The 22,095-nt window shown below is 46.8% G+C and overlaps 1 protein-coding gene and 2 pseudogenes across 1 annotated transcript; 2 read left to right on the top strand and 1 right to left on the bottom strand.

Moving 5' to 3' along the window:
- Positions 1-793: 793 nt before the first annotated feature.
- SIRT4 (sirtuin 4) lies at positions 794-11,139 on the bottom strand. Its single transcript, XM_065417836.1, has 5 exons — positions 11,096-11,139; positions 5,854-6,547; positions 3,993-4,287; positions 2,366-2,563; positions 794-1,651 (listed from the first exon to the last, which is right to left on the bottom strand). The coding sequence occupies exons 2-4, from the start codon at positions 6,357-6,359 to the stop codon at positions 2,411-2,413; spliced, it is 954 nt and encodes a 317-aa protein (XP_065273908.1). The 5' UTR covers positions 6,360-6,547; positions 11,096-11,139; the 3' UTR covers positions 794-1,651; positions 2,366-2,410.
- Positions 11,140-15,195: 4,056 nt separating this feature from the next.
- Positions 15,196-15,278, top strand: LOC135890648 (U4 spliceosomal RNA; annotated as a pseudogene).
- A 5,557-nt stretch (positions 15,279-20,835) lies between these two features.
- Positions 20,836-20,967, top strand: LOC135890647 (U4 spliceosomal RNA; annotated as a pseudogene).
- Positions 20,968-22,095: the final 1,128 nt, after the last annotated feature.

Below are 22,095 nucleotides of genomic sequence, written 5' to 3'. Positions count from 1 at the left end.
AATAGGCCAGAGTTGACATGATACTTGTGAGCATGAGCAAACAGACCTATGATTCACTGCAAAGGTGTCCCCCTTTAGGTAGAGCTGGTGGTCTGTGGGCAGGGGGACATTAAGCTACCTCACTTCAGATGGCATGTGTAGCAGGGTCTCCTCTAGCTTATTCGTTACGGCTGTCCTGGTCTGGATTTCAACAAGTGCATGAGCAGGGAAAAGCTCTGTGTCACATAAGCAGCCCTCCCCACTTTGCTACTTGAAGGGGCAGTGTCCTTTCAGCAAGTGACCACAACAGTCCTGGCCCTGTGCATTTATTATTATTCTCTTTGGAAGGTTACTGTAGGAAACTGCCCTTGAAGATGGCACTGGAGCATTTTAATCTGCATCCTGAATGGAATCTTAAGGACTCCCCACAACACTGACACCCACTTATAGCGAGCAGGTCAGCTCAAAGACCCAATGTTCGCCCAGCGCATTCTGCCTCTCAATCTGTAAACAGCGAAATATGTCTTAAGGGACCAACAGAAATTGGTAGCTTAACAGAGGTGGATCTTCTCTTAGTGGTGGGTGGGGCAAAATGAGGGATGGGGATATTTTGGGGTGGTCTGTTTAGACAGACAGTTCCCTAATCAGGGTGGTCTCTTGTGCAGGTGTCGTCGTATTACTCTTTTGCTTCATCTAGTGCTAATAATTTCAGCTTGAATTTTTTAACTGGAAACATTAATCTGACCCAGGCATGAATTTGACTGATTCATAGGAGGGGGAAAAATTCCAAAGCAGCAACATAAATCTTGTAAGCAATTTTTTAATTTAATTACACACTGAAAATCTACTCCCAACTGTGCATTCCCGAGAAGGTAATAGTTTAGTTAGAAGCAGCTCTGGTAAGACTGATTCAGTGAAACTCCAGCAATATCCCAGTAATTTTTTTTTTAAAGGTTCAAATAGGAGCCAGGGGTAGCTGCAAAATTGTACAGCACCTCCCTCTGGCCCAGTAATGCTCAACCTTCTCCCTACTAGAAGAAGAGGATTTGTTCAACTGATAACCCACCCCTCAAAGAAGTCTCTCTCTGGAAAGCAGCTCCATTTAGCAGGTGCCCTTGTTCAACTTCTCTGCTGAAAACTTTTTTTCTAGTACAGGTTCCTCCCAGCTCTGGGAGAGCAGAGTTCCGGCTTAACGGGGCCTGTCTTATGACATCCCCTCTCACCTGCTTGTGACATTAGATCCCCCAGCTGTTAAAACCCTCTTCAGCTCCGTGCTCTCCCTGCCCCCTATTCCAATTTGTCTAATCCCTCCTCTAAGCTCCCCTTCCCCAACCCTCCTCCTGGTGCCAATTGTAAGAAAAGTGTCTTGGTTTGAAGATGCAAAAGTCTGATCACCCTGTCCCACCACCTTGCAGTGAAGGCAAAGCAAAGGCACAGTAGACTGTAGGGACAGGTAGGGCTGAGAGAATCTCATACCAGACGCTTCCCACCCCTCCTGCTTCCAGGTAAATGGAGACCATAGTTCAGTGCAGGAAGCTGATCTGATTGGAACGGATGATGGTTTGCTGCCCTCTGCTGGTCTCATCAAAAGATGCACCTTTAGATCTCACCTCTTTTTGCCTCCTGGGTTGAAATAGCCTCTCTTAAGAGATTGTGATGGGTCAATAAGCACCTGACAATATGAGGAAAATAAATTGCTTTATGTTGATTATTATTTGTATTACCATAGCACCCAGATGGAACTTGATACTTTAAAAATCAGTGCCCAATTAGCTGTGTGCAATCCTACGAGGCAGTGTTTTTGTATTACCACATCCGTAAACTTTGCACTAAAAATCACAGTGCACAATGGACCTTGGTGAGTCACTTTTTTTTTAATGTCCTGACACCAAGTTTCAACAATGTGCTGATCAGCCACTTTGTGACCCTGTAGCTACTCCCTGGGGGCTTTCTGCTAACTGCCTTGTTAAAGTATCTATCTGATTGGAACCCAAAGAAACCAGAAAACTAAAGAATCAAGTCTGAAAATTCCTCTCGCCCCATTCTCTGGGAGGATTAGCATCCTTGGAGCCATTCTCAAACCCAAAGAAGTCAATGGGAATTAAGGGTGCCCAGCACCTTTATTTAAGTTAATTAATTTGTAGGCAGTCAGCCTTTCCCATCAGGACTGCATCAGTCAGAGCTGAAACTACATGACCAAGTGTTGGCACCTGTTACTGGGATGGCTTTTTGGTCAGCTGATCTCAGTCCCTATCCTGCCAGAAGTGCTCAGCATTTGATGGGTGTACAAGGACCTCCTGCTGCTCAGTGGGTGTGACTGACAATCCCACGTCAGCTTGTCACAGGTAAGGCCGGGGAGTTTACTCACCACGAACAGGGTACTTACCTTGAGTGGGTGCAGGTGCCTAGCTCACTAACACTAGAAGCTGGGTCACCGCGGGACAATCAAAGGCAGTAACTCCCCACACCGGGAATTCAGTTTCATGGATGCAAAGTGATCTGACCTTGTGGGTCCAATATTAATGATCACAATTGGCAGCTTCTTCTCATGGGCAGCAAGTGCAAACCTGTAACCAGAGTACACCTGCAGGGACACAAAGGAACAAAGTGATGAGGAGCCTGGGCAGAGGAAGAGCTATAGAAAGTACCAGTCCGCATAGGCCATTGCCCAATGGTGGGACATGATTGTTCCCTCTGGTGTATTTGCAGATACAGACTACACAGAAGAATGCTACATAAACTACTCTTCATTCAAGCACTAGATCCTTTCTTCAAACCTGTACAGGATGGGAGCAGCTGCTATTTAACTCCTAACAGGGGAAAGATTTTCAATACTGTGGAAAATATTCCCTCTTCAATGGGTTTTTGTGACTTTCCTTGCCACCGTTAGCTAGTTATCATAGGGCCTTACTTATATGCTTCCACCTTCGTGGCCTATCTCCTCTGCCCATTTGGTCCTGCTGGTGAAGTCCGGGGATAAACGTGAGACCTTGATCGCTTCCAGGGACAGGATTATGACTTCACTTCAGGCTCAAGAAGCAGTTTGGCCCCAAGTATCCTGAAGAGGTAAGGATTGGAACTCAACAGCCTTGGCCTTACCCACTCACATCAGCCCTTAAGACGTGTGTGAGCATTTTACAGTGCAACTTCATTCTGTAAAGTAGCTTTCATGTAAATTTTGTCCCAGACTCCTTCCCAGGTTAAGTGGTGGACTCAGAGTCAGGATAAATAACAGCGAAGGCAAGAAGTAGCTCAGGGAGAAAAAAAGATGGCAAAGCAAAGAAGGGGAGCTGCCCAGCAGGGCTTTTCCAGAAAGCAGGTGAAGGCTCTCTGCTCCCTCATCTGCTTCAACTTTTTTCAGCAGTCTTATGAGGAATTCACTTGCAACTCTGTTCTCTCCTGGCAGAGAATGCTCTATGCCAGTCTGCTTCCTGCAGGTCTCCAGCCTGGGTAATGTATAAGCCTTCCCACACTAGAGACAAAGTTATTTCAGGTTGCCATTCCCATAACGCTAGGGCGTGAGAGGAATATGTTAGAAAATTCAAAGGAAAACTTGAAGTGGGGGTGAAGAGGGATTTTGCAGCACTCAGGGGTCCCATAACTTCCTGATATTTCACATCGGGCTTAATAGGGTGCTAAAGACAAAAGGTTTGGGCAAGAAAAGGTGGGACCGTGATCTTTGCAGGGTTAATCTGTATCTAAAGTCAGGCAGATAACAGGGCTACCTGGGCAACCGTGGAGATTAAGAAAGTCTAGCTGGGATAGCAGAGGCAGATCAGAGCAGTATCGGAAATGGCTAAGTCAGACTGGCACTGGAGTGAAAAGCACATTACAGGTACCCCAAGGGATGGCTGTGAAGCCAGATTATAAAGGGAGTAGAACAAAATACTAGGAAACTCTGGAGACTGGATTGAGATAAAAGGGATGGTGGTCCCAGATTACGGGACCAGGGACAATTGCAGAGACAGTAGCCCTGAAAAATAGGAATACAGAGAGGAGAGATGAGCAGTTACCTGCAAAGAGGATCCTGCCACCAGCATGGAATCTGATTCAGCCAGGCGCTTGTGCACAAAGTCCACTTTCTCCCGGCTAACTGTGTCCCCGAAGAACGTTACATCTGGCTTCAGGATCCCACCACATCTGCTGCAGGCTGGGACGCGGAAGTTATGCACCTGCTCCTCCGTGAGGAAGACATCCCCATCAGGGGCTATGCCATGTGCTTCAGCTCTCCAGGTGGGATTTAGTGCTTCAAAGCGCTTCTGAAGCTCAGAGCGGGGAGTTTGCTCTCCACAGCCGAGGCAGAGAACCCTGAAACACAGTTCATGGTCTTTCAAAGGGCCCCATCTCCACTGGGCTGCAGCGATTCACTGAGCCAAAGATTTTAAGGCCATCTAATCTAATCATCATCTGACCTCCTGCATAATACAGGCCCGAGAATGTTACCCAGTCATTCCTGCGTGAAGGCTGGAAGGCCCAATATGGCCCTCACAACTCTGTGTTTAACTATGACCCTGAAGGAAACTGCCCTATGGGAGCAGGTGGGTTCTAAAGAATATGTGATCTAAAGCAGTGCTTTTCAACCTGTGGTCCATGGACCCCTGGGGGTCCACACACTATATCTAAGATTTCCAAAGGGGTCTGCACCTCCATTCAAAATGTTTAAGGGTCCACAAATGAAAAAGGTTGAAAACCACTGCTCTAGAAAGTCAGAACGACTCAAGAAGAGATCTAAGGGTACGTCTTCACTAGCAACGTTAAAGCGCTGCCGCGGCAGTACTTTAACATGGCTGTGTAGTTGTGGCACCATTGCTGGGAGAGAGCTCCCCCAGTGCTCTAAAAAGAGCACCCCCACGAGGGGAGTAGCTACCAGCACTGGGAGCACAGCTACGAGCGCTGGTGCACTGTCTACACTAGCGCTGAAACTTGCATCACTTGGGGGGGGGGGGTGTTTCTTCACACCCCCGAGTGAGAAAGTTTCAGCGCAGTAAAGTGGCAGTGTAGGCAAGGCCTAAGTCCTCTACCTACTTCCCACCTCCCTCCTCACCAGCTGGGGGGTATTCATGGTTTTAGCATTGCTCTGAACCATCACCACAGGTTCAACTTCCAACAGTGTCAACTCAGCCCAGCATCCTTCCAAGGCAGATAAACTAGCTGCCATGTTGTTTACTGTGTGTGCAGATCTTTCCTACAGGGCCTTCAAACATTGTGGTCCCATCTGCTCTGTGTAGACATTAAAGTACCTTGGGATCTTTTGGTAAGTGGCCTTGGCTAAAATTCCCCCTCCATTTCTGTGGTGCAGAGTGCTGCTCTCCCTCCCAAGAAGTGGCTGTACAGCAGTGGTGCTGTGTACATACAGTATGCCATGTCTGTGGCATGTACTATCCTTGCTGCACTTGTTGTCTCCAAACAGGTCCACCTTCTGTGCTTCCAGCACAACACACTGATTTCAGCCCCATTTAACTTTCCCTGCACACTCATGGTTCCTGTTCCCCTTCTTACCCTCACTGAGAGGACTCTAGATATGACAAAAAAGGAGAAGCTCCTAATTGTAACAGACTAAAGGAGAAACGAGTCAAACAGTACTGCACAAAAGGTGTGTGAAATGTGGGAGCATCTGGGCATAAGATGTTCTGCCCCTTGAACAGCATCTGTGGATTAGCCACCCTCCCACCATAGCATGGCAACTCTGTGCTCACCTCCCCCGCAGTCAAGCAGTACCTTTATGTTGTCTCACCTGTGTAGTAACATGACATCTTTACATAATTCCTTGTGGACACCCCCCCCCCATAACACCACACCCATTTGTAAGCTACCCTCCCACCCATAAGATGGTACCTGTGCATTAACCATCTTTTCCCTAACCCTGTAGAGTACCTGTGTGTGCAGCCATGCAATTCCATCACCCGCTGACTCCCGGCCTTGATATGCAGGGCATCCACATTCTGGGTCACCAGCCAGTGCAGCTTTCCTAGCTTCTCCCAGTTTCTTAAGGCCAGGTGCGCTGCGTTAGGCTGGTGAGAGGAGAACTGGGGCCAGCCCACAAAGTTCCTTGCCCAGTACCTCTGGCGGGCACTGGCACTGCGAACAAACTCAGCATGCTGGATGGGTCGCCTGTCCGTCCTGGCATAAAGCCCCACCCCTTCTGAGCGGTAGTCTGGGATCCCTGATTCAGTGGAGATTCCAGCACCGGTCATTACCAACAGCCTCTGGGAATGAGAAACGAAGCGCTGCAGTGCCTCTACTTCCATGGCATCTGGAGGAGGGCTGGCTGGCACAAAGGCCAGGTTTGGAGCAGCCTTGGCCACGGAGTGAGATCTGTAATGGTGGAGCCCGAGGGCTCTGCAACCTTCCGGCACCTTCAAAGCACAGTATATGCTCATCTAGGATCCAAGGTGAATATATGGCAGTTAAACCTTAGAACACAGAGCTCTTCCTTAACTACAAGGTTACTTTTTCTTTGGCTACTGTGAGGAATTCATGATGCTGATAATGATACTTTGTCCTTCTCTTCTGCCTTCTAGTCAACAATCCCAAATCACTTTGGACACATTAATTAATTAAACAGCACCTGCGAGGAAAGCATTATTAGCCTCCTTTTCCAGCTAGAGAAACTGAGGCATAGAGAGGAGAAGTAACTTTCCCACGGTCATGCACTGAGTCAGTGGTAGAGCTGGGACTAGACACCAGAACTCCTGACTCCCAGCCCTGTTCCCTACTCGCAGGTCTCACCCTTCCTCCTGGGTTGACAGGCAGCCCTGCCCCCCCGCAAGTGGGCAAACTTGGAAGAGATGGGGCCAGTTCTTCACATTTTATGACTTTTTTAAAGGGACACCAAGGCAGGGGAAAGCCAGAATCTACCTAACGCATGGCTTTACACTGGGTTGCAGTTGGACAGCGTCCCTTTCAGGCACATGTGGTGGGCACCAAGACTGGCAGTGGAGAGATAGGGTAAGAGAAACACAGGGATGTCAAGCCCATCTCCACTGGCCTTGCCTGGTTTGGGAGCCCAGTTTCTCCTCAGGTGGGACCTTTGCTCTGCTGCTCTCAGTGCAGAGTTTTCTCCAAATCCAGTGGGGAGCAGCCCACACAGAAGCAACATCACACGGAGCAAAGCCCTCACCACAGCAGCAACCCTTATCTTCAGAACCCCTCCCCACAGATGATGCCCCTCCACGCCACTGGCCTCTGATGAGGGGAAGGCAGAGATGACTTGCCTTGTTGTCTCCCCACTCTCCAGGATAGAGGCCCTGCTGGTAGAGATTCCTTCAGCATCCCACCCTTTTGGGCAGGAGAGTATGGAGCCTCTGGCTGTTACAGAGCCTGGGCAAAACAGGCCTTGAATTGGTGGGTGAGTTTGCAACCTAAGCTGCCTACCAAGCCAGTCGCCATTTTGGGCACCATCCCCCTCAGTATGAGCAAGAGGGGAGGCAGGAATGGGGCCTATCTCTGCTGCTTCTCTAACAGCAGGGAGGCCTGGGTTCAGTGTGTCTCTGAGCTGCTGCTCCCTTACAGGGGTCTGGAGGGAACCAGGAACAGAGGGGCCCAGTGTAGGAGGAGCAGCTGGGCGATGGAGGCCGACAAAGGGGCCCACAAACAGTAGGGGACAGCATTAAATGACTGAGGGAGAGGAGAATGGATTTTGGAGAGCTAGCAATGTAAATTGGCTGCGGGGGGACAGCTAGCAATATAAATTGGCTGGGGGAGGGGAATTGATCTGGGGACAGGAGAGGCATTGATTGCTTTGGCGATAGGGTTGGGAAAGAGTCAAAGAGCATAGAGGAGGAATGGCACAAGGAGAGACATTCGTCCACCCTATTTTCAGGAGATTTTTGTCCACTCTGTAATTTCCCTGTGTAAAAAGAGCATTTAAAAAAACCAAAATCAAACAATGGAGGGGATGAACTGCCTGGAGATCTCTGGAGACTGAGACAAGAGGATAGAAAACAGGGAGAGAATTTGTAATTCACACCAAATATATCAGCTTAGGCCAGCATGGGAGCCTAAAATGAAGAGCCTGATTTGCAAAGGTAGGTGCTGAGTGCCAATTACAGTCAATGGATGTTGCAGCTGCTCAGCATCACTGAAAATGTGACCACTTTCTTAGGTACCTAAGTATGGATTTAGGTACCTAATTTTAGGCACCCACATCTGAAAAGGTTGGCCTGGATTTTTCAAGGTATTAGGCCTTAACCTGCTCAGCATTGCAAGGCCTAAGGCCCAGACCCTCAAAGGTTTTGGGCGCCTAACTCCCATTGAGTTCACATCTACCCAACTGGGCCCGGCAAGCAAGATAGGTGAAGAAATAACTAATTTGTGAATCCTGAAGGGGCCTAGTTGTGAATTAGGTGCTAAGCTGCTGGACAGGGTCAAGACTGAGGCAGAGGTAGCTGAGCCCAGGCCCAGACACCAAAATGTAGGTGCATCAGAGACTTTAACAGCAGAAACGTAGGCGCCTAGAAACATTAGGCACCCACAGGCTTACGCAGCAGCTGAGCAGGGATTTTGTGAGTGCTAGTGGCACCTAAATATTGGATGTAGGCGCCTGAATTGGCAATTAGGCACCTAATGTCTACGCTATAGCCACTACTGTGGCACAGCTGTGGCCCTGCTGCTGTGATGATGTAGCGTAGACACTTCTTACATCGACGGAAGGGGTTTTACTGATGATGTAGGTAATCCATCTCTCTGAGAGGAAGTAGCTCGGTCTACCTAGCCATGTCCACACTGGGTGTTAGGTCAACCTAACTACGGTGCTCAGGGCGCAAAAATTTTCACCACACAGCTAGGTCGGCCTAAGTTTTAGGCGTAGACCAGGCCTCAGTTTGACTTGTAAATCCCTCCCCGAAATGTGTTTACAAATCTGGGACCTACAGCTGAATTTTTTAATGGGATTTAGCCAGCTAAACAAGCAGATAGGCACATGGGCCCATCTAGGTGCATAAGTTCCCACCAGCCGACATTTCCAAAGCAGCCTAAGGGCTGCTACCATTTTGCAGCTAAAGAGCTGCTCTGAGCCCTAGCACAAGCTGAAGCCCCAGAGGCTCTGTCCCAGAACTGGGATTTTTAAATTAATTGGAGGAATGTCTATCTTGCCAACAGGGCCTGATCCTGTAGGTGTGCTCTGAGCATGCCTAAGTCCTGTCAGACCCTGCAGCAGGAGGGTCCGGATGGTGGTCACCAGTAGATGGAGGGGTGGCCAGTACAGCACCTGCACAAAAGAGAGCGGGAGACCCAGGGAAATATAGGGTGAGGTGAAGTAAGAGAGGGATGAAGTATGAATGGGGGTGGAAAGCAGGGGTTAGTTGCTAGGGCACAAGCTCCCTAAGCAGATGACCTGGTTTAGATGCCTAACTCCAGGAGAAGGTTCGTGGCTGGGGATCCCAAGTGGATGGAGGCGCCTTTCTCTGGCCCATCAGCTGATCAGACCAAGTCAGACCCTTAGATGCTTAAGCCCCTCTCCTCTGCCTGCCCCTCCCCCTGGCATTTTACTCCTGGATAGCTTAAGTGGTTCCTGCTCAGTTCTGAAAATTTTACTTCCTGGTCAGCTTCTAAAAATCCCTTTCTTAGGTGCTTAACTATCTCCATCCTCTAGTCCAGGGGTCGGCAACGTTCGGCACGCGGCTCGCCAGGGTAAGCACCCTGGCGGGCCGGGCCAGTTTTATTTACCTGCTGACGCGGCAGGTTCGGCCGATCGCGGCCCCCACTGGCCCCGGTTCGCCGTCCCGGGCCAATGGGGGCAGCGAGAAGCCGCAGCCAGCACATCGCTCACCCGCGCTGCTTCTCGCCGCCCCCATTGGCCCGGGACGGCGAACCGGGGCCAGTGGGGGCCGCGATCGGCCGAACCTGCCGCGTCAGCAGGTAAATAAAACTGGCCCGGCCCGCCAGGGTGCTTACCCTGGCGAGCCGCGTGCCAAACGTTGCCGACCCCTGCTCTAGTCTAGGGAGCGTAGGCAGCATAGCGCTGCCTAACTCAGGGCTGAAGATTCCACTAGACAGTGGGCCACCTAGGGGGTTAGTCATTGCTCTGCTCAGCTGAGCAATGCAAACATCCTTTTAAAAATCTGGTCCTAACTAGAGAAGCCACTTTTGAAAATGGGCGTAGCTGTTTAAGGGCACGTCTACACTTAAAACGCTGCATCGGCACAGCTGCACTGACGCAGTTGCGCTGCTGTAGTGCTTTACTGATGATGCTCTAAGCTGAAGGGAGAAAGCTCTTCCTTCAGCATAGTTAATCCACCTCCCCGAGAAGTGGTAGAAGCTCTCCTGCCAACATAATACTGTCTACACTAGGGGTTAGGTTGGTATAAGTGGATTTTTCACACCCCTGAATGATGTAGTTATACCAATATAGGTCTGTAGTGAAGACCAGACCTAAGTCACTTAGGCCCAGATTCTCAAAGATTTTAGGTGCCTAAAATGGATAGAGCTGAAGAGAAGCTAGTGACACAATCTTTAATAAGGGACTGACATGATGAGAGCAGTGGGAGCGGACACTTGTTTATGCATCAGCATATTGGTCAGACTGGAGGGGAGCAAGATGAGAGGTAGAGAGTCTGCAGTGGTGTAGGTGGGAGATGACAGTAAGTAGCAAAAAACAAGAGAAGGGATGTACAGTATTGGAGAAATGTGGTGAAAGATGAAAGAGAAAGACTTTGTGACAAGCAATACTGGGGGGCGAGGGGAGGCTAAATGTAAAGAAAGAAATATTTAATTAAGAGAAATACACTTGAAAAACAGGACTTTTTACTTTTAAAATATGATTCTTAATCTCAATGCTTTCTAGTCCACAAAATAATTAAAAATCATTTTCCATTTCACTCTCCTGCCAAGTCCCACATCTACAGTTCTTTGTTTCCCCTGTTACAGTTGCAAAAAATACTAACATTTCACACACCGACTATAAACCACTACGGAGACAGATCAGATCAGCATTACAGCAGGAAAGTGGCAGCATCAGAAGATAACCCCTAACTCCAAAGATCTCTACAGCACCCAGCTTAGCCATACCTCCATTTCTATAAAACATGCATCTTAACAAGAGAAAAATAAAACAGAAAAAATAAAGCCCTTGTTGTTAAACCAGCAAGAAAATTTCTATAAGCATTTGCAATTTCACCTCTCATGTTATGGTAGTGCCTGACCTTCAGAGAAGACAAAAAGGCTGCTGAAACAGAGAACTCTGGGAAATGTAGTTCATAAAAACAAAACTAAAAGGAAAACTACAAATCCCACAATTCAAAGAACATACATGTTGAAAAACTGAGCAAAGAAAAAGAACAAGATTTCAAAACACCAGGGAAACCAATCATACAATCCTTTCTCTCAAAGTCTAGGGGGAGAAATTCACATGAGTACTAGAGACAGATTCTAGCAGTACTTAGCTTATTACACTTAATTTAGCAGATCATCTATGCTGGCATTATATTTTAATTCATGAATTTGGCATCTTATAATATAGACAGCAGAGATAGCTTGAGAAAAGCTGCAGCATGTGTGAAACTTTCATAGGACAGAAAGGTGACAGAAAGAAGTTGGTGTCACAAGTTGGCTGATGGACTAATTAGACTAATAATGCCCATGATACCCTGCAACCAGTCTGGTTCACCCCATGCTGGAAAGCAGGTGGCTGGCAAGTGAGCAAGGGTCACAGAGCTAATATCAAGGGGAATTAGTTCCCTGAAGACTATGATTAAGCATATTGATGTGTTTGGGCTTCAAAATGAAAACCTTGTCTGTTTCTCTTGGGCTATGAAGCACAGACGAGACGTCCAGGCACCAGACGAGAAAGCACGTGCCTGGGCCGGCACATTGTAAGGTGTGGCATTCCGGCCAATCTTGGGGTGGCACATTCTGGCCACCCTGCCGTGTTTTTTTTTTTTTTGATTTGGCAGCCTGGTCAGCAGCTCCGGCTCCCCGCGGTCTGCCACTCCCCGCCGCCTGCACCGGCCTCCACCTCCTGTGCCGCTCTGAGCCCAGCCTGGCCGAGCCGCCTTTAAAGGAGCGGCTGAGCCAGCACCTCCTGCAGCCCCCGGGAGAGGCACCCCAAGGCCAGAGGGGGGAGCCCCTCTCGCCCGGCTGCGAGCGGGCTGCAGCGCCTGGTTGCCCATGGGCGGAGGGAGTGGGCGGGCGCTGCCCTTCACCCCCCTGCGAGCAGCCTTGACCGCCTTCCACGCGCTCCCTGCAGCTGCCTTTTTTTTTTTTGCTTTGGCAGTCTGGCCGCCTTTTTTGTTGTTGTTGTTGCTTGGGGCGGCAAAAAAGCTAGAGCCGGCCCTGCTCAAAGCTGTGGTGGTTCAGTCTGTGTTCCTGAGGAGCTCTGCTGCCTTCTTTTTCGGATGCTTTGTGTGCTCTGGGGGTGCTTCTTCTCCAGAGCGGGGAAGGGCAGAGTTCATGAATTCCTAAAGTGAATCCAGTGCTCACGCCCTTCAAAGAGCATGACTGACCCCTGAAGATGTAAGGGCAGCTTTATAATTCCCTTCTTTCCAACAAGAGGGGGACAGAGGAATGGGAGGTGAATCAGCGAACATAGCCAAAGCAGAGGCCCCAGTGTGACGTTGCACTCTATATGATTTTTTTGAAAATATGCTAATGAGCACGAATATAATGTAACTGGAAGATGCTTCATGCAAATGGTCTCTTGTAAGGTATCATTACAAAGCTTATAATCTACTGAGTGTGGTCATCCAATTTTGCAACAGAAAAGCTTCAAAAACAGACTCCAATGAGAAACTGATGAACTGGAATTAATTTGCAAACTAGATACCATTAACTTGGGCTTGAACAGAGACTGGGAGTGGCTGGGTCATTACACAAATTGAATCTATTTCCCCATGTTAAGTATCCTCACACCTTCTTGTCAACTGTCTGAAATGGGCCATCTTGATTATCACTACAAAAGTTTTTTTTCTCCTGCTGATAATAGCTCATCTTAATGAATTAGCCTCTCAGAGTTGGTATGGCAACTTCCACCTTTTCATGTTCTCTGTATGTGTATATATATCTTCTTACTATATGTTCCATTCTGTGCATCTGATGAAGTGGGCTGAAAAAAGCCCATGAAAGCTTATGCTCAAATAAATTTGTTAGTCTCTAAGGTGACACAAGTACTCCTGTTCTTTTGGTATCATTCTTGTATCTGAAACTAGAAATATTAAATATAACTCTGAGGGCCTATTGTAATTATGCAAAGTGTGGGCCATTAATGGTGGCTTGGAATCTTGATGGCTCCCATTAAACAGGACAATTGGTTGTAAATGGCTCTGTTTACTTGTAAGACCTCCTGTATACCTGTGTGCTGGAAAGTGGGTGATCATGTCACCTGCACTGGAATCCATCTTTAACCTGGTGCTTTTCCATTTAGAAGGAGGGGTGGGAACCCAGAGAGGTACAAAGGATTCCCGCCTTATGCAAAAGATATATAAGGGGGTGGAACAGCACAAAGGGGGGTGCAGTCATGAGAAATCCCTTAGCTACCACCTGAGCTGGAACAAGGACTGTACCTGGGGAAAGGATTGGGCCCAGACTAGAAAGGAGTCTAGTCTGTGAAAGAAGCTTATTGGAACATCTCTGAGGGTGAGGTTTCATCTGTAATCTGTTTCTTACTGTATTAGGCTTAGATTTGCGTGTTTTTGTTTTATTTTGCTTGGTAATTTACTTTGTTCTGTCTGTTATTACTTGGAACCACTTAAATCCTACTTTTTATATTTAATAAAATCACTTTTTGCTTATTAATTAACCCAGAGACGTAATTAATACCTGGGGGAGCAAACAGCTGTGCATATCTCTCTATCTGTGTTATAGAGGGCGAACCATTTATGAGTTTACCCTGTATAAACTTTATACAGAGTAAAACTGATTTATTTGGGGTTTGGATCCCATTGGGAACTGGGTATCTGGGTGCTAGATACAGGAGCACTTCTTAAGCTGTTTTCAGTTAAGCCTGCAGCTTTTGGGGGACGTGGTTCAGACCTGGATCTATGTTTGCAGCAGTCTAGCATGTCTGGCTCAAGAAGACAGGGTACTGAAGTCCTAAACTGGCAGGGAAAACAGGCCCAGCACATCAGGTGGCAGTCTCAAGGGGGTCTCTGTGACCCAAACTGTCACACCCGGCTACCTGAGTTGTGAAGGCCAAAAACTGGGTTCAAAAAATCATTAGCTAAGTTCCTGGAGTAGAGGTCCATCAATGGCTATTAGCCCAGATGGTCAGGGAGGCACCCCATGCTGCGGGTGTCCCTAAACCTCTGACTGCCAGAAGCTGGGATTGGACGACAGGGGATGGATCACTCAGTAAATTGCCCTGTTCTGTTCATTCCCTCTGAAGCAACTGGCACTGGCGTCTGCGGGAAGACAGGATACCGAGCTAGATGGACCATAGGTGCTGGAACTATGGGTGCTGCTGCGTCCCATGGCTTGAAGTGGTTTCCATCATATACAGGGTTTACAGTTTGGTTCAATGGCTGTCAGCACCCCCACAACACAAATTGTTCCAGCACTGTTAAGATGGACATTCTTCTGACCCAGTATGACCATTCTTATGAGCTATTCCCTTTATCTGACAGCAAGTAGATGGTGGTAGCAGTCACTGGGACTAGCCAGGAGTGGCCAGGACTGAGCCAAAGTGCCACGTGGTTCTCCATCCCCTCGCCCCCACTTATGGAAAACTGTTCCTGGATGCCTCAGTTGCATGGGAGTTGTGCTCCCCTCCGGCCTGCTGTGCCCTTATTCTCAGTCTCTCCCCAGGTAGTCAGTGGCCTTACTGAGGCTGCAAAGAGCTTTGGGCTGCCTTCCTGTCCTCCAAGCTGTCTGGAAGAGTCTAAGGGAGTGTTTCTTGGCATTGGTCCTGTAAGAGAGCAGGACAGTTGCTGTGGTGCTGATGGTATTGGCAGTGGAGGAGAAATGGATGAGCTTCCCCCTGAAGATGCCTGAGCTCTGGGAGAGGCTGCTGCACATGTGGAACTTTTGGGAGACAGGAAGGGGACAAGAGGCTAGGGCTGCAAAGAGGGGGATTGGCTAATTAGCATAATAAGGCCCATGATGCCCTGCGACCAGACTGGGGAAAAAGGCTGACATGAGGCAGACTTGTGGGGTTTTTCAGCGAGGCTCATGGTGGAATAGCTGCTGGCAGCTTCATCCAGAGTGAGCTAGGCAGGCCGTTAGTTCACCCCATGCTGTAAAACAGGTAGCTGTTGAGTAAACAAGGGTCACATGGTCTCTCCCGTTAGCTTTAGGCAATGGCAGTATCATAGTCTGTGAGGGTCAACTGAGGTGTGATTATTGCTAATTGAAAACTTTTCCTAATGCCCTGCCTTGATAGCTTGATCGCTTCTCGGCTCTATGAGCTCTGGTCAAGTGTAGGTAGTCTCTTGGTCTATCCAAGGCCGTAATCAAGTGTCTTGATGTTTTGGTCTTTTGGCTTCGAGATGAAAACCTTGCCTTTGTTTCTGGGACCTTGAAGTGAAAAAATTCTCTAAGTTATATCTGTTCTTATCAGTTTAATAGCTGCTGTTGGCAATTTTTGGCAGTCTCTGTAGAGGCTGACTTTTTGCCTGAGTGAAAAACAGATAAGGTGAGGAAGGTTCTCTGGGAGGCTAGGTTCTTTCTTAGTTTTCTTTTCTTTTCTCTGGGATTCCTGAATTTTTCACCAGGCTTCTATGGGGTATTTCTGATATATTGGAGCAAGAATAAATACTGATCTTGTCTTAAAGCTGTGGTAGTTTAATCTGTGTTCCTGAGGAGCTCTGCTATTTTCCTTTTCTGGTGGTTTGGGGGGGCTTGTTCTCCAGAGCTGGGAAGCACAGACTCCCTGAATTCTTAATGTGAGTCCTGTGCTCACTTGCTTCAAAAAGCATGACTGGACCCTAAAGGTGAAAGGGCAGCCATATAAGGTGCCCCTCAAGGAGGCAGACTAGATCGTTCGGCAGCTGGTGAAGAAGTGACTGTTTCTTCCCCAGAGAGCCAGCAACAAGCTGGTCTTCATCACCTACAGGCATGGCAGCGCCAACATCCCCCGCATGGGAGACCTGTGCAATGTTGTGGTGATCACCCATGCCTTCCGCCTGCTGATGTGTCCCGACGCCATGGTATGGAACATCGCAGCAAACACCCTGCGTGATGTGATAAAGAAGTGGATCGGCAGAGTCCCCTCCAATGAAGACATCGCCACCTTCCTGAGCGGCTCTCTGGATGGCGAATTCAGATGGGACGGGCGCGACATTGCTTCACTGTGGTCCTGTGCTCACAACGCCACGCAACACCTGGGGAAGCACGTTAGCTGCCACTGGGTGTGGTGTGAGGAGCGCCAGGAGCTGGGAGTCCTGGTGCTGCAGATCAGGTCCCACAACAACACCATCATTACCCTGAGCACCAGGGCTGGAGAGGACCCTGAAGGCTGCTGTCCACCTGCTGTATGTGGAAACCCTGAAGCATGGGTAAAGCCTTTGAGTTGACCAGCAAGTGGGCGCCAGCAACCACTTCCTCGCCGGGGGCAGCTTCACCTGTTTCGCTGACCACCATGGTTCATCCACCATGCCCGGCTCAACTGCATCCGCTCAATGGAGCCGTCCGCCACGGGAACCGAGACAAGCGTTGCAGGAAGTGCGGCTACTCCAACGAGACCCCGCCCCACGTCCTGTGCAGCTGCAAGCCCCACTCCAGAGCCTGGCAGCTGCACCACAACACCATCCAGAACCGCCTGGTGAAAGCCATCGCACCACGCCTGGGGGAGGTCACCGTGAACTGCGCCATCCCCGGTACCGACAGCAAGCTGCGACCTGACATCAACCCCTGCAACGAGCATGTGCTGCGGACCTGCAGGATCGGTCGATGCTATGCACGGCTCATGCGACTCCTCATGGTCTCAGACACCATCCAATGGTCCAGGGACATCTACACTGAACACATCACTGGCCACCGACAGTACCGGGAGGCGTGAGCCGTAGCGACATCGTGCATCGACTACTAGAAAGGGACCGAGAGAATTTGTCCATTGGACCATATGAACTGGAACCATAAACTCACTGAATGTTAAATCTCACGAAATGAGGGTCAGTCCATCCTCATCATCGTATCCACTCATTATACTCCACACCTGAACATAGCCATTATATGAACAACATACCCTCATATCTCAATGTCTGTACTTTGACCCGTTAACCTTTTCCCCCAATCGGGGATATTGCAGATTATGTATTCCTTATGCCATCTGATCTGAAACCAAACTTCGCACCCCTTGATAATCTGTACGTTATTCCCTGATAACCAGAAACTTCTATGCTTAAACTCTGTACTGTTCACTTCTTTTTGTTTAAACATCACCTTCATAACAAAATTTTCCCTTCTTTCCAGTGCGAGCGAGACAGAGGAATGGGAGGTGAATCAGGCCACACGGCTAAACCAGAAGCTCTGGTGACTGTAGTTGTGAAGACCAAAAGTTAACTGAGTTCAAAAAAGAATTAGCTAAATACTTGGAGGAGAGGTCCATCAATGGCTATTAGCTGAGATGGTCAGGGATGCACCCCATTAGGTTTAGGGTTTAGGCTTGGTGCTACTCATGGTGTCTGGATTTAGGTGGCTCTGTGAACACACATTAGTAGATAATTTAGGATGGTTTTATCAATGGAAACTGAGGCACCTTGGGACTTTAGATGCTTATAGGATTTGGCAGCAGCTGAGGATGGGGGCAGAGGATCTAAATATTTTACTTAGGTTGCTTAAAGTAGAAGTCAGAAGCCTAAGTCCCTTTGTGGATCTAGCCCTAAATGTATCTTTGGGCACCTAAATACCTTTAATAATGAGGCTCCCATATCAATCCCCTATTTTTCATCCAGAGCATTACATTTGTGTGTAATGCCTGGGAAATTAACCTGTAAATCACTTCCAAATTAAGAGTTATAAATGTTTCAGATAATAAATAAAACTATTTCTTGTTTCCAATTAACATTATCAAGATTAATTAATCAATAAAATTCTATTAAAATGTAATCTTTTGAAAGGGGTGGCTTGAAAATAGAATTTGGCCGAGTGGTCACTAAACTTTTAAAAATTAAAGTCCATTTATATGTTACATAACAATAATAAGTAATATTGTTGCTTTTAGCACAGTAATATTAATATCAAAATGCAGCTTCTTAACATGAAATATAGAAATTGCCTACCCATGCAGTTTTAAGCAGATCCTGGAGGACTCACTCGCTGTGTTATATGTCTGTGTTGTGTGATATACTTGTTGCAGATGGTGCATATGAAACAAATGTGAACAAATGTGTAGCCAGCAATTACTGTTTTCTTCTGCTTCCACAACTTTTTAATGTTGAAGTTGGTACAATAACAATCCATATTGTTTGCGTCTAAATGGGGCTATTCCCCAATAGAAGGGCTGGTCCACACTACCCGCCTGATTCGGCGGGTAGAGATCGATCTTCTGAGATCGATTTATCGCGTCTCATCTGGACGCGATAGATCGATCCCACAAGCGCTCCCCCGTCGACTGCGGAACTCCTGCTCGCCGAGAGGAGGAAGCGCTGTCGACGGGGGAGCCTGCCTGCCTGGACCCGAAGTAAGTAAATTTAGTTCGATCTAGGAAACGTCGACTTCAGCTACGCTATTCTCGTAGCTGAAGTTGCGTTTCCTAGATCGATCCCCCGCCCCAGTGTGGACCTGCCCGAAGATTAACAATGAAAAAATAAAGTGTATGAGAAAGATCAAACAGCTGCATTGTAGCAAATTTAATGTTACACATTTACAGAGGTTGTTGGATACAATTGGTTATTGCTAATAGGTCTAGAGAGCATTTCTTATGGCCTTTTGCAGTTTCTTGAGCCAATTAGCATAAGATCCCAGGATCTTTTGTTATAAAGGTAATAAAGTTTAGAAAATTTAAAAGTCTCTATAAATGTTTCAGTACATCATTCTACCTGAATATAAGCAAGTTTTTCCTTCCTTCTCTGGCTATGTTAGAAACTCACTCTATCCACTTTCTGAGCGTGGTAAAGTTGAAAGACTTAAAAGGTTATTTTTGTGTAGTGGTGCTATAGCCTGAGAGGTTAGGGGAAGGTGTGATTATTGTTATTTGGAAACCTTTCCTGTATTGATTTGAAATAGAGTTTGTACTAGTAATTTTGGAAGGTTTTTTTTAGAGAGTGAGTGCAGTTTAGTGGTAGTTCTAGAACTGAAGCAATGTATTTTCTTTTAAAGTGCATGACTCTGAAGACGGAATTGTAAGAAAGTGTCTGAAGATTTGCATTAGAATGTTTATTAATATGTGAAGGTGTTAGTCTGGGTAACTAAGCTTTTTTTCTGTTCTAATTGGTGGTTTATTAAATATTTAATAGGGCTTCACATGACTCACCTTGTAGTTTCTCCAGTGATGTTTTAATAATTTGTTTGCTAGCTGAGTCAATCCTGGGTTAATGATACCCTAATAAATGTCTGTTAATGTCTTCCCAACTCTTCGTTCTTAAAGAGATTTGATACCTTGGTACCATATTCGTTTCCGTGAATAGGCTGCGATGGGGGGATTGGAACGAGTTGATATTCAGCGCAATTTTCCTTGTTCTCATCTCACTATTTCTATGAAGGTGGGAGTGGGCGTTAACTCTATGGGCATGTCTACACTTACCTCCAGAGTGGTTGATCCAGCGGGGGTTGATTTATCTTGTCTAGTGAAGACGCAATAAATCGACTGCCAAGTGCTCTCCCGTGGACTTCAGTACTCCACTGGAGCGAGAAGCGTAGGCGGAGTCGATGGGGGAGCGGCAGCAGACAATCTACTGCAGTGAAGACACTTCGATAAGTAGCTCTAAGTATGTCGACTTCAGCTAGGCTATTTTCATAGCTGAAGTTGCGTAACTTAGACCAACTTTGCTCGCCCTGCCCCCCAGTGTAGACCAGGCCTAAGTTTCCTGGTTTGAGAAGTGGGAGTGGAGGAGATGGGAGTTAATGATATATTTTGTGAGAGAGGGAGTGGAAATCATTTGTATTTTTGTTTTAAAAGGGAGGCCGTGGTTTCCCATTATTTTAATTTTTCCTGGCAAGGAGAATGTAACCCTGGTTGTCATAGGTGCTGAAAATAGAAGTGCTTGAGGTGGTTTCCGTTATATACAGGGTTTACAGTTTTGTTCAATGACTTTCAGAACCCCTACTATAAAAATTGCTCCAGCACACTTGCTGGTTATTGATGTTTGCTAGGTGGAAAGAGTAACCAAGAATATAAATATGGGAAAAATTTACTAAATGATCACTTCCAGTTGAGCCAGGTATTTTGCTATTGCTAATAAAGTTTGCAATTTTTTTTAATTTTTTTTTTTTGTTAATCGATTGAGAATCTGAACTTAGATATGTGTGTTTTAAGCAGTTAATGAAGCAACTTTAAAGTATTTTTCATTTAAGAGTGATATCTCCCAGACTTCCTTGGAGTCTAAATTAAAATTTCTCCCAATAACAAATAGGCTGTAACCTGAATGAGAAAAATATTTTCTAATGAAAGAGTGAAAAATTGTATGAGATAGATCAAACTGTAAATGATCCAGTATGATGTTAATTTGATAATTTACATTGGGGTCTTTTTCTAATACAGTAATTAATTTTTTTCCTCACCGTGGCATTTTATAGGGTCAATACAATTAGCTAATTAGCATAAAATATCCCAGAATGCTTCAGTATCTCTTCTTGTCTTTAAATTGGTAATAAAATTAGGGGAAGTCAAAGTCTGTGTAAATATCTTATTGCTTAATTATAACAGAGGTAGGTTTACATTGACCTGATGGAGAAAGTTTTCAGGGCATTTTGAGTGCTAGTGAAAACTCCCTTTAACTTGAAGGGTGATCAGATTTTAGTGGCATGTAAGATTGGCAAATTTTCTTTAACTTTGCGCAGTGGCAGTATCATAGCTAATGAAGTTATTCTGAGTTGCTAGTTGAAAACTTTTCCCAATACCCCGCCATGACAACTTGAAATATAGTCGGCATTGGCAATTTTTGACAGTCTCATGTGAGACTGATATGGTTGTTGTAAAATCAGATTTTAATTGTGGGTGTTCATTATTGATGAACCTATTAATAGGCTTTTAAGTGTATGTGAGTTTTGAGTGGACCTAGCTGTGGGTGATGCTATTGTTCAGTGTTTTAACTGACAGGTTTTCTTCTCTCATTTTTTTCTACTGTTCCCATTGGAGTAAATCATTACCTGATACTAGTGAGTACTGCTGAATAACTGCATGTAGGGAATGTTCTGTTTATTTAACCAGCAAATCTTGATAATTCAGCTTTTGGCCCCTTTCACTGGTACACCAGGCTCCTAAAGAGCCTTGTATTGAGAGGGCTTAAGGTATGGCTTCCCAGGGCACTATGGCAGGGGCAGTGAAGATAAGCACACAGTCTAAATTCTCAACCTTATTAGACTAGGCAATATCTGGACTAAGCAGTTTTTTCTCATCCCACTGGATATTGCAGGTTGGGTACAGTCTTTCATATGCAGGCTCTCCCTGTTAGCCTGGGGACAAGTCTCTTCAGCTCTAGCGTTCTCGTTGCCTTCAGGGTAGGTGGGAGAAGAGACAGGACAACCCATGTGGCCTCTGTCCCCTATTTTATATCCTCGGTCCATGTACTTGGAGAACACAAGTCCAGGCATGTCTGGTGGAGATTGCTGAATCACCAGGCAAGGTTGAGCAATTCCCCAGGGTTAGCCTTGTGCAAGTGAGTCCTTGCATTGTAACTCCCTTGCTGGACAATGGCTGTTGATGGTTGTTCAACACCCGCCCGGGCGTTGGTTACTTCCCTTGTCCTGGTCTCTGGGGATCTAATATCTGGGCGATTCCCTAACTCACAACATATTTTAGTGACAACCATACAATACAACCTCATAACTTCATGTGCACTAATGATATATATATATTTAGATACAACAATGGCTTTCAGCAGATCATAGCCTTTCTCACGATACCTTACATGGCATGCTTTATATGAAATACCACAACGATACATTAAAGATGAATATGGGGTTTACAGGGCGCTCCCGCGAGGTTTAGCATGTCAAACCAGGGTTGAGCAAAGTGCTGTGTGGTAGAAGAGATAGTGGCAGTATGTGATGCTCTGTACCTCGGGGGGGACACCCTACACCCCCATG

Source organism: Emys orbicularis, chromosome 16 (assembly GCF_028017835.1).
Source record: "Emys orbicularis isolate rEmyOrb1 chromosome 16, rEmyOrb1.hap1, whole genome shotgun sequence".
NCBI lineage: Eukaryota > Metazoa > Chordata > Testudines > Emydidae > Emys > Emys orbicularis.
The sequence above is the reverse complement of the archived record's forward strand: the minus strand, read 5'-3'. Positions and strand labels throughout refer to the sequence as shown.

Coding starts and splice junctions, on each gene's coding strand:
- SIRT4 (XM_065417836.1), bottom strand. CDS start 6,359: ATGAGCATATACTGTGCTTTGAAGGTGCCGGAAGGTTGCAGAGCCCTC. Junction 4,288..5,853: donor TTGCATGGCTGCACACACAG/GTACTCTACAGG, acceptor ACTGTGTTTCAG/GGTTCTCTGCCTCGGCTGTG. Junction 2,564..3,992: donor TGGCAGGATCCTCTTTGCAG/GTAACTGCTCAT, acceptor GTGTCCCTGCAG/GTGTACTCTGGTTACAGGTT.